The sequence below is a fragment of the Homarus americanus genome, unplaced genomic scaffold (assembly GCF_018991925.1).
Source record: "Homarus americanus isolate GMGI-L3 unplaced genomic scaffold, GMGI_Hamer_2.0 scaffold57980, whole genome shotgun sequence".
Lineage (NCBI taxonomy): Eukaryota > Metazoa > Arthropoda > Malacostraca > Decapoda > Nephropidae > Homarus > Homarus americanus.
In genome coordinates, this window is record NW_024716703.1 from 6,291,199 (window position 1) to 6,306,890 (window position 15,692).

At 43.0% G+C, this 15,692-nt stretch overlaps 1 protein-coding gene across 1 annotated transcript in view; it reads right to left on the minus strand.

The window, feature by feature from the left end:
* Positions 1 to 442: 442 nt before the first annotated feature.
* The window catches only part of LOC121858196, a 57,113-nt gene continuing 41,863 nt past the window's right edge, over positions 443 to 15,692 (minus strand). Inside the window, exons 4-7 of the mRNA XM_042354407.1 lie at positions 8,677 to 8,762; positions 8,168 to 8,275; positions 5,702 to 5,761; positions 443 to 1,104 (exon numbers count right to left, since the gene is read on the minus strand). Of these exons, the coding sequence (XP_042210341.1) occupies positions 1,018 to 1,104; positions 5,702 to 5,761; positions 8,168 to 8,275; positions 8,677 to 8,762 (341 nt within the window). The 3' untranslated portion in view covers positions 443 to 1,017. The remainder of the gene's footprint in view (positions 1,105 to 5,701; positions 5,762 to 8,167; positions 8,276 to 8,676; positions 8,763 to 15,692) is intronic.

A 15,692-nucleotide genomic window follows, 5' to 3' on the forward strand; every position in this document is an offset into this window, starting at 1 on the left:
TGTGTGTGTGTGTGTCTGTGTGTGTGTGTGTGTGTGTGTGTGTGTGTGTGTGTGTGTGTGTGTGTGTGTTTGGCGACAGAAACATACAACTCTTAAGCAAACTTTCACAGATAATGTCCATCTTTATCTCTGCCATGGATCACGTTTCCCATTTCTGCCGTGTTGACCTTTTCGAAAAAAAACTCTCCCGTCACCTGCCATCTCCCCCTCACCTTCCGCCTGATCTTACCCTCCACCTTCCTTCACCTCCCACCTCCCCTCACCTACCACCTCCACTCACCTTCCACCTGATCTCACCTTCCACCTACCCTCACCTCCCACCTCCCCTCACCTACAACCTCCCATCACCTCCCACCTCCCCTCACCTACCACCTCCACTCACCTTCCACCTGATCTCACCTTCCACCTACCCTCACCTCCCACCTCCCCTCACCTGCACCCTCCCATCATCTGCCACTTCTCCTCACCTGCCTCACTACTCTCTGACCTTTAATCTTAGACAGCAGTGACTCCTGGCCTGCCCCAGGTCTGAGCTTGTGGCCTGTCTCAGTATTGATTGAAACGTGTTTTAACTTCGAGTTTTGACCTGTTCTGACGCTGGAGATTCACTTGCTGTAAGAGTGACCTTTGCCATGTTATATTATGACCTTCTGACCTGTGCTCACCACTCTTAGGTTTGTAATTTACTGCAGTGCTGTCAGACCTGTTATGTCCTGCTTGATTTCGGACTCACTTGCACTTACTTAATTTTTTATGAGTGCATTTTTTATCTTTTAACTTTTCTGTAATACACTTTATGGTTTTGACCTCATGTAACGCACTGTATTCACTGTATGGCCTTCGACATATCCTGTAACACACTGTACCTGTAGTGTCTTTAACCAGCCTTGTAACATACTGGACACTGTATATCCTTTAATCTAATTTTGTAACACTGTATGACGGCTGACCGCTCCCTTCACGCCTTAATTAACCTTTGGCCTCTTGCTGTGCAAGTTGACCCTCGACGACACAGCCTCAGAGCTCGATGGCTTCAGGGTCCTTGTAGGTGAGGCCAGCCCGGACGTTCCTCAGGAAGCGCATTACCGCCCACAGTGCCAGCACCTGCAACACCAAGCGCAGTGCTCAACTGTGACACATGTATATGTGTTTATATGACATAAATTAAAAATTTATATACTATTAGACGTAAACAAACCAAGATCCAACAAGATCCAACAAACTATGGTGCATCACTGTGTACAGTGTCTCGTGAAAATGATTCATACATAGTTTTACATTATAATTTAATGATGACTTATACCGATATTACACAGGAGTGAACACACACACACGCACACACACACACACACACGTTCACACGTGGCATACATTCCCTCGGTTTCACTGCTGTAACAGATGGCGTTCTACTGTGATACAAAGGCCACAGATATCTATATTGTTTTCGCCTGTCACCTTACACAGTCCCGCAACAATACGTACAGTACATACGTACTACCTCCCCTAAATATTATTCATTATTCATATATGTGCATATGAAATTACACGTATTATATGAACATATTGGCATATATGGTAAGGATTTATGTATATGGTAACGTCATTTAGCTATGAAACAAGGATATAAATACCGCATCTGCAGTATTCTTCAATTTACTATGTTAGTATATGAAGGTAGGATATTCCTGTTTGAAGCTATGGACATAACCTAGAATGACACATGGAAAACTAGGATATACGTATAGAAGGAAGAATATGAGGATATGAATCTAGGATATGATACCTACATGTATTTACGAACATGAGGTAGAATATGTTTAAATGGAAATCAAATATGTGTACGTATAATACCTGCGTTTGTATGTATGTATTTATTTGATATGTACAGTTGCAGACAACATTCCTTGGACACTTGGCAGTATCTGGCATGTAAGTGCTTGATCATCATTAGGTGAGAGAGATTGGAATTTTAACGTATTTTCTCAGATTTTTCCTTGTATGAAGGAGTGTTTTTTTTTCCAATTTGTGGTGCCGACATAATATTTGATGAAAAGCAGAGTTATATATATATATATACATATATATATATATATATATATATATATATATATATATATATATATATATATATATATATATATATATATATATATATATATATATATATATATATATATATATATATATATATATATATATATATATATATATATATATATATATATATATATATAAAATAAAGAAGTATGTCTATGTGTTTGTGTATCTGCAAGAGAATCTCGGAAACTACTTTACCGATCTGTAGTGATGATGGATGTTATATGTAGTGATGATGATGGATGGTGATATATGTAGTGATGATGGATGATATTATATGTAGTGATGATGATGGATGTTGTTATATGTAGTAATGATGGGTGGTGTTATATGTAGTGAGGATGGATGGTGTTATATGTAGTGATGATGGATGGCATTATATGTAGTGATGATGGATGATGTTATATGTAGTGATGATGGGTGTTGTTATATGTAGTGATGATCTATATCTATATAAAACAAAGAAGTCTGTCTCTTTGTCTGTGTGTCCGCACGAGAATCTCGGAAACTACTTTACCGATCTGTAGTGATGATGGATGGTGTTATATGTAGTGATGATGGATGGTGTTATATGTAGTGATGATGGATGGTGTTATATGTAGTGATGATGGATGGTGTTATATGTAGTGATGATGGATGGTGTTATATGTAGTGATGATGAATGTTGTTATATGTAGTGATGATGGGTGGTGTTATATTTAGTGATGATGGATGGTGTTATATGTAGTGATGATGAGTGGTGTTATATGTAGTGATGATGGGTGGTGTTATATGTAGTGATGAATAGTCAATAAAATAATAACAGTTTAATGCTAAAAAAATATACTTTGCTGTACCGTTGTAGTGGAACTTACATACACCGTTAATGAACTATTGATGGAAGAAGAAGTTTTGGGGACTCAACAGTAGGTGCAAACAAGAAGTTGCTCAGAGAGACAGACTACTCAGTTAAAGTTCTAGTGAATTTTCTTGAAGAAAAAGAGCCTCACCTGGTGCCTGATCAAGCAAATGCTTATGAACAGATCTTCCAAGCGAGGTACGTCATCAGGGGAAAATTGCCCTTGCTGTGGCATCCTCAGGCATTGCTGCAACACTACTAGAAGGAGGTCGTACTGCACACTCAACTTTTTAACTGACTCTCAACCTCGCTCACAATGAGAATCCAGTGTGCAAAATCAAAAAAGGATCGGCAAAGGCAAAATTCTTAGAAAAATGCAGCCTCATAGTCTGGGATGAATGCACTATGTCTCACAAGTTAGTGTTTGAAGCATTGGACAGGACCTTGCAAGACATACGAGAAAATGACCAGCTCATGGGTGGCATTAGAATGGTCATTGCTGGAGACTTTCGCCAGACCCTACCTGTCATTCCTCGAAGCACTCCAGCTGATGAACTGAATGCGTGCCTCAAGGCATCATACCTTTGGAGAAGTGTTCAGACACTCACCCTATCCACAAACATGAGAGAACATCTACAAGGAGATCAGGATGCTGGACGGTTTGCAAACCTTCTACTACAGATTGGGAATGGAACTTTCCCTGTTGATTCAGAAGGACAAATAATCATTCCTCAAGGATGTGGAAATGTTGCACAGTCCTCAACTGAGCTCACTAACATGGTCTACTCAAACATTATCCACAACTACAAGGATCACAAGTGGTTGCGTGAACGTGCAATTCTTGCACCAAGGAATGAAACAGTGGCTGAAATCAACATGACTCAACTCAGACAGCTTCCAGGCAGTGAGACCTCATTCAAATATGTTGATACAGTAATCAACCAGGACCAAGCAGTCCGGTACCCTGCAGAATCCAGTAATTCTTTGGAGCCCGCTGGAATGAATCCTCACCACCCCACTCTCAAGATTGGAACTCCTATAATAATGTTCTTAAGAAATCTTGAACCACCAATCCTCTGCAATGGCACATGACTGGCGGTGAAGAACATGATGCCACATGTACTGGAAGCTACAATACTGACAGGAAAACCTAAAGGAGAGGACGTTTTTATACCAAGGATACCTCTCATCACCACTGACCTGCTATTTGAGTTCAAGCGACTTCACTTCCCGGTAAAGGTGAGCTTTGCCATGACCATCTACAAAAGCCAGGGACAGTCCCTAAAGATAGTTGGCCTAAACCTGGTGTTTCCTTCCTTGTCTCATGGACTGTTCTATGCTGGATGCTCCAGAGTGGGAACTGGCAAAAATCTGTACATACTTGCTGCTAATGGCAAAACTAAAAATGTGGTCTACCTTAATGCACTACAGTGAGACAATGTGGAGCCTCCCGGAGGGTGGCATCTTACCGTGGCCTAGCGAAAGAGCCACTCGGAGGGCGGCGATTCGGCTTGTTAAATGTAAACTAGATGTGAATTACACGAAAGCACTTGGGAACCTCGTGTTTTCTTCTTTCCTTGTGGTTATCAGCATATACCTAGATAACGCGCACCTACAGTGATTTACTTGCATATATGTATATATATATATATATATATATATATATATATATATATATATATATATATATATATATATATATATATATATATATATATATATATATATATTTATTTATATATATATATATGACACAGTAGTGGCGAGATATTGCCAAGTGGTCAGGGAATTCTGTCAGCAACTGTTCATTTATCTTCATAAGTAAGAAATCCTATGAAACAAAATTACTTTAAATCCATAAATATATAAATCCTTCATTGACTTTTATAAGTTTCTGTCGCCACTATTACAGTAATTACCATACGATACTTGCTATACATGTGTTTTATACCTACACTTGTATTTGCTCTTTTCCACACTATGAATCAATCTCCCATTTTTCATCTTCTACCAAATGTGAGAATTCAACCAGGGGAAAGAGAAGGCCAGGGGAGAGTAGGAATGTTTGGGTGAGTAATGCAAGACTCGTATACCTAGAGACAAGGAGATAGATGACTATATTAGCATTTAGGAAAATATTACACAGATCTTCATATCCTCAGCCTACATACTGAACACACAAAGTCTACATATTGATTACAACATTTCATATTTATTCGCTGTTAATACAAAGTTAACTCAAAATGGTCGACCATAATACAATATTGACTCCTCTACATAATCTGCCATCATTCTTCTGGTTTTGTCCTTCGTGAATCACATCTCTTCACCTCACTAACTACTCTATCTAGTTTATTAATCCCTTCCCTTTATTATTTTCAAGCATACTGACATGAATCATCCTTATTTTTATGTCACTCGCCGTACCTTCCATATTACACAACTACATCACAACAAGCTCATCTTTTTCCTTCCAACCCTTCAAAAGATTCCCCCCTCCCCCCGTACATATTCATCCTCTGATCTTCATACCTGACCCCCCAAATTCCCACAATATTTCCTCCAAACTATCCATCTCTACTGCTTTCAATCTCAGTCTAATAAGAGCAGACACAATCAGAATAGATCTCTAGGGCCACTTACACTCAACCTCTTCCCATTTACTCATATCTCCATGCCTCCACTTATTGTTCCTGCATACATTATACTCTGTTGTCATCTTGGGTGAATACCCCTCCCTGAGCCTGAGTCATGGGACGTACTTACACTGATACAAACTCGGGTTAGGAAGAATATCATTTCTGCTTTGCATATCCCATCGAATTTCTGAAATATGAGAAAATCGTCGTCACAGGGATTGTAGGACTAACTGAATCCCTAAATCCAATAATACTGATTATTGTAATAATAATAATAATAATAATAATAATAATAATAATAATAATAATAATAATAATAATAATAATAATAATAAATAATATTAAAAATAATAATAATAATAATAATAATAATAATAATAATAATAATAATAATAATAATAATAAATAATATTAAAAATAATAATAATAATAATAATAATAATAATAATAATAATAATAAAAATAATAATAATAATAATTAATCATTAAAAGATAACATGCATTTCAAAATTTTCCTTTTTATCAATTTCTCAGAGAGGGAAAATAAACACATTAGTTATGTTGTTTAGTGGAGTCGAGAAACAACACGAAAAACACTTAATAAATAAGAACTGAAACGAAGAGTAAGGAAGAAGGACGTTAACATATAAAACACTAACGAAGAAGTGACAAAGACAGATATAAAGGGAACGAGAGAGAGACAAATAGAAATACAGACAGAAAGACAAACAACCAAAAAGAGCAAGAAGATAGAGAACGAGAGAGATAAACCGACAAAGAAAGAAAAAATAAAGAAATGAAAAAAAAAGACAGAAAAACAGACAGACAGAAAGACAACAGGACCAAAGCGAATATATTCAAAGAAGAGAGAATGCACGAGAGAGTGTATGAAGGAATGTTATTTCAGGAAAACAATTAGTTGGGGAGAACGAGGAGAGAAGATGAAATGCAAAGTACAGGAAATTGGAGAAAGCAAGAGACATACAGACAGACAGACAGAGGGAGTGAATCGAATATATGGAATGGGAGAGTGGAAAGAATAGGTGGAGAGGAAGGAGACAGGCGAGGAGCAATCAGAGATAAGTATCTTGGCTGACGGAAATTAATATTCGTCGCGACTGCTTGATTGAGGTGCAGCGGGGAATAAGGAAGGCATGAGGAGGAGGCGGAGGAAGAGGAGAAAAGGGAGAGGAGGAAGGAGAGGAAGAAGATGAGGGGGAGGGGGAGGAGAAGGAGGAGGGAAGAAGATGGGGAGGGGGAGGGGGGGAGGAAGGGAGGAAGAAGAAGGAGAGAATGGCGGGAGAAGGAGTAGGAAGAAGAGAAGGAGGACGAAGAGAAGCAGAAGGGGGAATTAGAGGAAGAGGGGACGAGGAAAAAATGGAAGAAGGAGGAGGAAGAGGAGGAGGAGGAGTAGGAGGAGGAGGCGAAGGAGGAGGAGAAGGAGGGGGGAGATGGAGGAGGAAGAGGGGGGGAATGGGGCTAGAAGGATGAGGGAGAGGAGGAGGATGAGGAAAAGGGGAGGATAATGAGGAGGAAGAGGCGAAGGGGTGGAGGAAAGGAGAAGGAGGAAGAGGATGAGGCAAAGGGAAGAAGGAAGAACAGGAGGAGGAGAGGAGAAAGGAGGAAGAGAGAAAGGCAAGAGGAGGAGAACGAGGAGGTGGGAGAATTGGAAAGAGGAGAGAGGAGGACGTGGAGAAGGAGGAGAAAGAAGACAGGAGAGGAGGAAGAAGAAGAGGAGAGGAGGGATGAGAGGAAGAACAAGGGTGATGGGAGAAAAAAAGAAGAGGAAAAGGAGGATGAGAGGAAAGAGGAGAAGAACGAGGAATATAGGAGAAAGAAGAAGCGAAGAGAGTAGGGAGTGGATAAGGAGGATACAGAAGACGAAGAAGAGGATAAGGGTAATGAGAACGAGGTGCAGTCACAAGGAGGAAGAGAAGGGAAAAGAGGTGGAGGGGGAAGAAAAGCAGGACGAGGAAGAGGAATTGGAGGAGGAAGAAGAGAAGCAGAAGGATAGGGGGAGAGAAGGAGGAGGAGAAGAATATAATCAAGAATAGAGAGGGAATATATGAGTCTGGAGGAAGGAAAGTGAAAACGAGTCGAGCGTTTGTAGTTTCTGTTTGCTGATCGGTTGCTGTGATGATGAATACGGGAGGGTAGGGGAGGATAGGGGGAGGGGTGGAGAGAGGAGGGTAACAAGAAAGGAGAGAGAGGTTAGGAAGGAATGAGAGTGGAAGGTAGGAGGGTATGGATGAATAAAGTAGGAAAGGTAGGAGAAAAGCAGGGTAATAAACTGCAGAGAGACAGGGAATCTATTTAAGGATTTCACCAGTAACAGAGAAATGACGCTACTTGGTGGATGATGGAAAGTTAGCTAGTAGTAACAGTAGCTCAGAGTACCTTAGGGTCAACCAGCGATCCCCTAGGTAAACAGAGGGAGAGTCATGTTACCCAATAATGAAATAAATAGTGAAAGGTATGGAGAAAGGTATGGTTATAGCTGACAGGTGTTAATTGAGACCCCCGGGAGATATGAGCTGATGAGGACTCATTTGGTGTATGAAGACATGTATGAGTGATGACCCTGAGAGATTACTTTGTTGATATGGTCTCTGAGGACGTTGGAGTACATGCAGCACACCGCCTCCAGGGCCATGAAGGCTATGTTGGCCACCACCCACGGCGTCACCAGCCCACACCGCTCCTACAGGGGGAAGACACACTTCCTCTTAGTCTCCTGACGAGGATAACGGTATTACCTGATACTTGGTAAAACAGGATTAATGCTACAACTCACTGCCTCGTGTGGGTAAAAGACCGTCACTGCTACCAAACTACAAATTACTGTTCACCAGGTGTTACTTTCATAAGTGAGACATTTATAACTGGCAAGGACGAACATTCTCTCACGCCTTCTAACATAATATACCCCAGCATGGGCAGGCAATCAACAACGCTTCCTGTAATGACATGCTAGGGAAACCTAAGGCAGGCAAACATTCTGGCGGGCGAATAATATTAGCATTTGTCAGTGGCTCTCTCTCTCTCTCTCTCTCTCTCTCACACACACACACACACACTCATATCCCCCATTCTCTCTCTCACCTTTTGTATGCCGACGACGAGGAAAGAGCTGAGAGCGATGAGAGTGACGTGTGTACCCAGGGTGGAGATATAAGAAATCTGTACACCTGTGGACAGGGAGGAGAAACCAAAAGTGAGGAGAAACAGGTGTTATAATCTCATGCCAGCAACGAACCCTCATAAGCACTTCATGACGTTATTAACGTCGATCATAGCGAGTCATATCTAAAATTAGAAACGTTTTGCAAGATTGACAACAAGATAAGATAGAGGTATTGAAAAAATATCTGAATTATATAAAAGAAGATAAGATTAGTTTTATGTATGGCAAGATAAGAGATGTGCCAGATCATAAAGAAAATTAGATCGGAGATAATAATTTGAGGTCAAAGTTTAGGAGTGGTCCCCGTTATAGGTCACAGGTCACACAACATATGTCACATATCACACAACATATAAGGTCACAGGTCGCGCAACATATGTCACATATCACACAACATATAAGGTAACCGGTCACACAACATATGTTACATATCACACAACATATGTCACATGTCGCACATCATGTCACAGGTCACAGCATATAATGTCACATGTCACACGCCATATAGGGTCACAGGTCACATAACATAAGGGGTCATAGTTCACATAACATGTCACATATCATACAACATATAAGGTCACAGGTAACACTACATATAGGACCACAGGTCACACAGCATATAATGTCACATGTCACACATCATATGTTACAGGTCAAACAACATATGTTACAGGTCACACAGCATACAATGTCACAGGTCACACATCATATGTTACAGGTCACACGTCCCAGGTTACAGAGTATATACTGTCATAGGTCACATTACATATAAGAAGGTCGCAGCCACACACCATATAATGTCACAGGTCACACAGCATATAATGTCGCAGGTCACATAGCATATAATGTCCCAGGTCATAGAACATAAAAGAAGGTCACAAGTCACAAAGCCTAATGTCACAGGTTACACAAATTATAAGAAGGTCGCAGGTCACACAGTATATAGGTCACAGCTCACACAAATTATAAGGTCACAGGTCACACAGCATATAATGTCACAGGTCATATACATAAGGTCACAAGTCACACAGCATATAATGTGACAGGTCACAAACATTTTCAGTCACTGTCATGCCATGATTGTGGACCAGCTGGCTAAGGACTCGTTAGCTGGTTCAAGCAGCAGTTACTAACGTCAATCAACGTCACAGCGCGTCATAAAGGGACTGGCCAATGAGACGGGACAACGAGGTGGTGTGACGGAGGTGAGCTCTCAGCCGCGAACCATCACCCCGGCAGTCGGACTCAAGGATGACCCGGTCAACACTTTCTGCGGTGAGCAGTGTGTTTGCTGTGGGACTCCTGCCGTGAGCTGTGTGTGCTGTGGAAGTCCTGCCATGAGCTGTGTGTGTGTGTGTGTGCTGCTGGAGTCCTGCCGTGAGCTGTGTGCGTGCTGTGGGAGTCCTGCCGTGAGCTGTGTGTGTGCTGTGGGAGTCCTGCCGTGAGCTGTGTGTGCTGTGGGAGTCCGTCCCATGAGCTGTGTGTGCTGTGGGAGTCCGTCCCATGAGCTGTGTGTGCTGTGGGAGTCCGTCCCATGAGCTGTGTGTGCTGTGGGAGTCCTGCCGTGAGCTGTGTGTGTGGGACTCCAGTGTGGCCGTGTGGCATGGAAGTGCTGCAATGTGCCATACCAGTGTTGTGTATTTTGATTATTAAATAGTTATATCCACCCTTACACGTTGTTAATGCCAACCCTATTATTCTATTGGAAATAGCATAGCAATTGGTGCCCGAACAGGTGACAACGTTTGGGTGGACTGATTGGTGGCCGTAGACAAATTCTCACGAAACAGTTTGGGTTCGGTTGCGGCTGTGGTAAGGCAGGAAAAATATCTACCTCATAATTATTTGAGGAAGCAAAGCTAATCGGGCAAAGTGAACCTACTGAAATTAGGAATTATGTGTTGACTTAGCAAGCCGAAGAACGTGAGGAAAGAGCCAAGGAAAGTGAAGAGCGAGCCAAAGAACGGGAAGAGCAAGAAAAGCTACGCCTTCACGAGCTTGAAGTTTGGGGAATTGGAATTGAGGAAGCTGAGAAAGCCAGGAAACACAAACTGGAGATCACAACAGTTAAACTGGATTCCCCCACCCAGACGCCTGCCGTATCCTCGTTGCCTCGTGTAAAACTACCAATGTTCAACGAGTAACAAACTATATAACCATACATACAATGGTTTGAGAATCTAGCAGAGCTCTACAGTTTCAGCTAGTCTATGAAATGTCTCCACTACATGAACCTGTTCAAGGGAAAGCCACTGGAAGTCCTGCATCGTATCAGCAGTAATTGAATTGAAACAGAATTGAATTGAAACCGTTTATTTAGCCAGAAAAATACAGATACAGAGTGGATAATAATAACAATATTAATATGGCTGAGCCAGTTGAGAACCTGAGCTCTCTTTGAGGCACCTGATATAACGTGATGAAGTCAGCTCTTCTTAAGGCTTATGGATTAAATGTATACCAAGCAAGATCCCAGTTTCTTGGTGATACGAAGCAGGACAAGGAGACCGCTACTGCTTATTCAAACCAGTGGATCAGCATGAACAAAACACCAGATACCAAAGAGGGAATGAAGGATTTAATGTTACGCATTCAATTTGAAAATTCTTGCCCACCCGAGCTCATCTCCCAGTTCAAGAGTCACAAGCCTTAGTCAGAAGGCTGAAAAAGCAGACGCTCACTTCTCTGCATATGGCTACTAACCAAGGAAAGAGTGGATAGGTAAGAAACCATTAGCACCTCCCCAGTACAAAGATCAGTCACAGCAAGGAAACCAGCATCATTATCGCCAACAACATCCGTCATATCAGACTTACAAGAGGGACCAGACTAAATGGCGTTCAGGATTTAATCACAGTGATATTCGACAACAGAAAACCGCCGCCGCTGCGTTCCACCACAACGACGATCCTGAACCCCTTCAGAAGTTACATCCTTTACCTCAGGATGACTCGGAACAGAGGCATCACAAGTTTTGACTAGCAGCCGCCACCACACACTCTCGTCACTGGCACGCCAACTTCCTTATCCAGCCTGGGTATGTAGGAAACCAAGCAGTCAGTGTTATGAGGGACAACGGATCCTCGGGCTACGTGATGAAGAAGACCTTGGAACTAAACCATCAGTTCACAGGTGGGCAGATTCACGTAAAGATGATTGACGGATCTATCACAACTGTGTCTGAAGCAAGAATGCACGTGGAATCCCCGTTCTTCACTGGTTGGATTGTAGCAGTTATGTCCGAGCCTATTTCTGAAGTGATAATTGGGAACAATGAAGGGGTTAGGAGTAGCTGCTTCATGGATGCGACCATCCAGGCTTCTGTTGCCGCCGTGACCCGACAGGTGGCTAAAAAGACAACCACATTCCATTCCACTGGTCGTTATGGCACCTTTCGACCTCATGGACAATCAAGACGTACTGAGAGAACAAGAGACAGACCCCACGCTCAATACGGTTCGAAGGAACTTACTGGCAGGGACAATCAGAAATTCTATTGGCAACCGAACTAAATTTGTCAGGAAAAGGAACCGTTTGTATCGTGAGTTTGTGACATCACACCAGGAGGAACGCCTACAATTTGTGGTTCCCGCTAAGTACCTTAAGGGAGTGTTTAAGATGGGTCACTGTGTTGCTCTCGGTGGTCATATGGGGTACAAAAAACTCTTGATCGCATACAGGCGGTATTTTTCTGGCCTGGCATGGGGAAGGAGATAGAGAGAGACTGGTGCGCTCGTGCGATATCTTCCAGAAAACCAGTATTCGTGGACGAGTGAGACCTAGTCCGTTACAGCCTCTGCCAGTAATTTATGAGCCTTTTGAGAGGGTTGCCGTTGACCTTGTGGGGCCCATCAACCCTAGGGCAAGTGACGGGTCAAAGTATATCCTCACACTCATTGACTTCAGCACGAGGTGGGCCGAAGCCGTATAGCTGAAGAATATCGAGGCTGTAACCGTTGCCGAAGCAATGTTGGAAATATTCTGCAGAACTGGCATTCCCAATCAAGTGATAAGCGACATAGGTAGTCAGTTTACCTCCACCATGATGGAGGAAGTAATCCGTCTGTTGTCGGTAAAAGGACTACGCACATCACCCTACCACCCGAGTTGCAACGGACTAGGCGAGCGATTCAATGGGACGCAAAAGAAAATGCTGAGGAAGATGGCAGCTGAGCAACCAAAGGAATGTCCTCGCTACGTTGCTCCCTTGCTTTTTGCGTATCGCGAGGTTCTGCAGAGTTCCCTTAAGTTTTCCCCATTCGAATTGCTGTTTGGGAGAACTGTTCGAGGACCCTTGCATATATTGCGTGAATTGTGGGATGACAAGCAGCGTGACCCAGAAGTAAACACCACTTACGCCTTATGTCATTGACCTCGCCCAGCATACTCAGAAGAGCTACTACGATAGGAAAAAAAAAGCTTCGTTAGTTCAAGGTTGGGGACAAGTGCCTGGTCTTACTCCCCACTGTGCACAACAATCTTCTGGCGCAGTGGAAGGGCCCTTACGACATTATCCAACGTGTGTCTGACTACAATTATATTATCCAAGTAGGAAATCATCGGAAAAGATTTCACATAAATATGGTAAAAAGATACTACTGGAAATGTATTCCAGAATATTACCAGCAGGATTATCCATCCTTAGGAATACCTGGACTCCGTGAATGGTTTCCTGAACAACAGCAGTACCTAGAAACAGTGAGGGGTCACTACTGCCCGGATAACTCCATCATTTGTGCAGCCGCCGCGGTCCCTACCAGTGGCGACGAACACGAACCTATTACTGTACAAGCCCAGCAGGTGGAGACAGTTGATAATATAACCCTGGGGACAAATCTTTCTGACCGGGAGAAAAAAAAATTATGACCCTTCGACGCAGAGTTTCCGATATTTTTTCGGACAAGCCTAAAGTTGGCTTGGTTGATAATTATAACATACAATTAATTAGTTCAGAGACTGGTGGAGCCGGTCAAGCAGGAAATTGGACAGATGGAAGCAGGAGGCATAATTGAAAAAGTCCTCATCATCGTATTGCTGTCCCCTCGTAGTAGTCCAAAAGAAAGATGGAGGTGTAAGAATTTGCGGTGATTACCGGCGGGTGGATGCTATCACCAAGGTGGATGCAGAGCCGATGTGTGACCGGAGGGTTATATTCTCCAGACTATCCGGCTCAAAGGTATTTTCCAAATTAGATCTAACAAAAGTTATTTTTCCAAATCCATCTTCCTCCAGACAGCCGACCAATTACAGCTTTCAGCACTCCTAATGGGTTGCCCCAGTATATAGTTCTCCCTTTTGGCCTCGTTAACAGTCCTGCTGTTTTCAACAGAGCAATGCGGAAGGTCCTGCACGATGTCCGCGGAGTGGAAGTCTTCGTGGATGATCTCCTCATTCAGGCTACCACAATTGAAAAGCATATCATTATCCTTGCAAAAGTTTTCCTGAGGCTTCAAGATTTCAACCTTACCGTTAAGTCCAGCAAATGCGAGAACGGCCGAGATCAAGTTCAATTTTGGGGACACACTGTGGGAGGAGGTAGATGCAGTTGCAAGCGAGACAAGATCAAGAAGGTTCAGGCGTTGAGAAGGCCCACCACGAAAGAGCAAGTAAGATCCTGTAGTATCCGGCCTTGCCGGATACTACAGGGATTTCATCCCTAACTTCGCAGTGATTGCGCTACCACTCTACCAACTTTAGAAAAAGCATGCACCAAACAAATTCCAATGAACATCTCACCACGAAGATTCATTCAACACCTTGAAAATTCTGCTGTGTAAACAACCAATTCATTAGTTGTTTAATTTTGATAAACCTTTCATTCTCATAACAGACGCTTCTCTGGACGGGATCGGAGCTGTACTTCTACAAGAAATCGAGGGCGAGGTATATCCGGTGGCATACCATAATAGAGAAAACTAATGCCAGCAGAGAAGAATTATATCACGGTTGAATAGGAACTACTACTCTTAATGGAAGGTATAAGGTAATATTATTTTTATTTATATGGTGAAAATTTTTCCTCAGCAACAGATCACATGCCCTTAACAAGCCTCTGCACCTCTAGAAACTCAGATTAACAGGGTTGGCGTTATACCTCCAACAATTCAATTTCACGATTCGATATATCAGAGGGAATGCAAATGTCGGAGCTGATCTTCCTTTTACACTAATGGTAAAGTATACAGATAATCAGTAGATGAACCAACGTCGGAAACAGGGTCATAGGAATCGTTGGCTGGTTCAAGCACCAATTACTGGCGTCAATCAACGTCACAGCGCATCATAACGGGACTGGCCAATGAGACGGGACTACGAGGTGGTGTGACGGAGGTCAGCTCTCAGCCGCGAACCATCACTTCGGCAGTCGGACTCAAGGATGGCCCGGTCAACACTTTCTGCCTTGAGCAGTGCGTGTGCTGTGGGAGTCCTGCCGTGAGCTGTGTGTGCTGTGGGAGTCCTGCCGTGAGCTGTGTGTGCTGTGGGAGTCCTGCCGTGAGCTGTGAGTGTTGTGGGAGACCTGCCGTGAGCAGTATGTGCTGTGGGAGTCCTGCAGTTAGCCGGAAGTCCTGCCGTGTGCTGTGGGAGTCATGCCGTGAGCTGTGTGTGTGCTGTGGGAGTCCTGCCGTGAGCTGTGTGGGCTGTGGGAGTCTCGCCGTGAGCTGTGTGTGCTGTGGGAGTCCTGCCGTGAGCTGTGTGTGCTGTGGGAATCCTGCCGTGAGCTGTGTGTGTGTGTGTGTGTGTGCGTGTGTGTGTGTGTGTGAGAGAGTCCAGTGTGACCGTGTGTCGTGGAAGTGCTGCCGTGTGGCGTGGGAGTGTTGCCGTGTGGCGTGGAAGTGCTGCCGTGTGCCATCCCAGCTTTGTGTGTATTGATTATTAAATAGTTAAATCCATTCTTACACGTTGTTAATACCAACCCTATTATTCTATTGGAAAT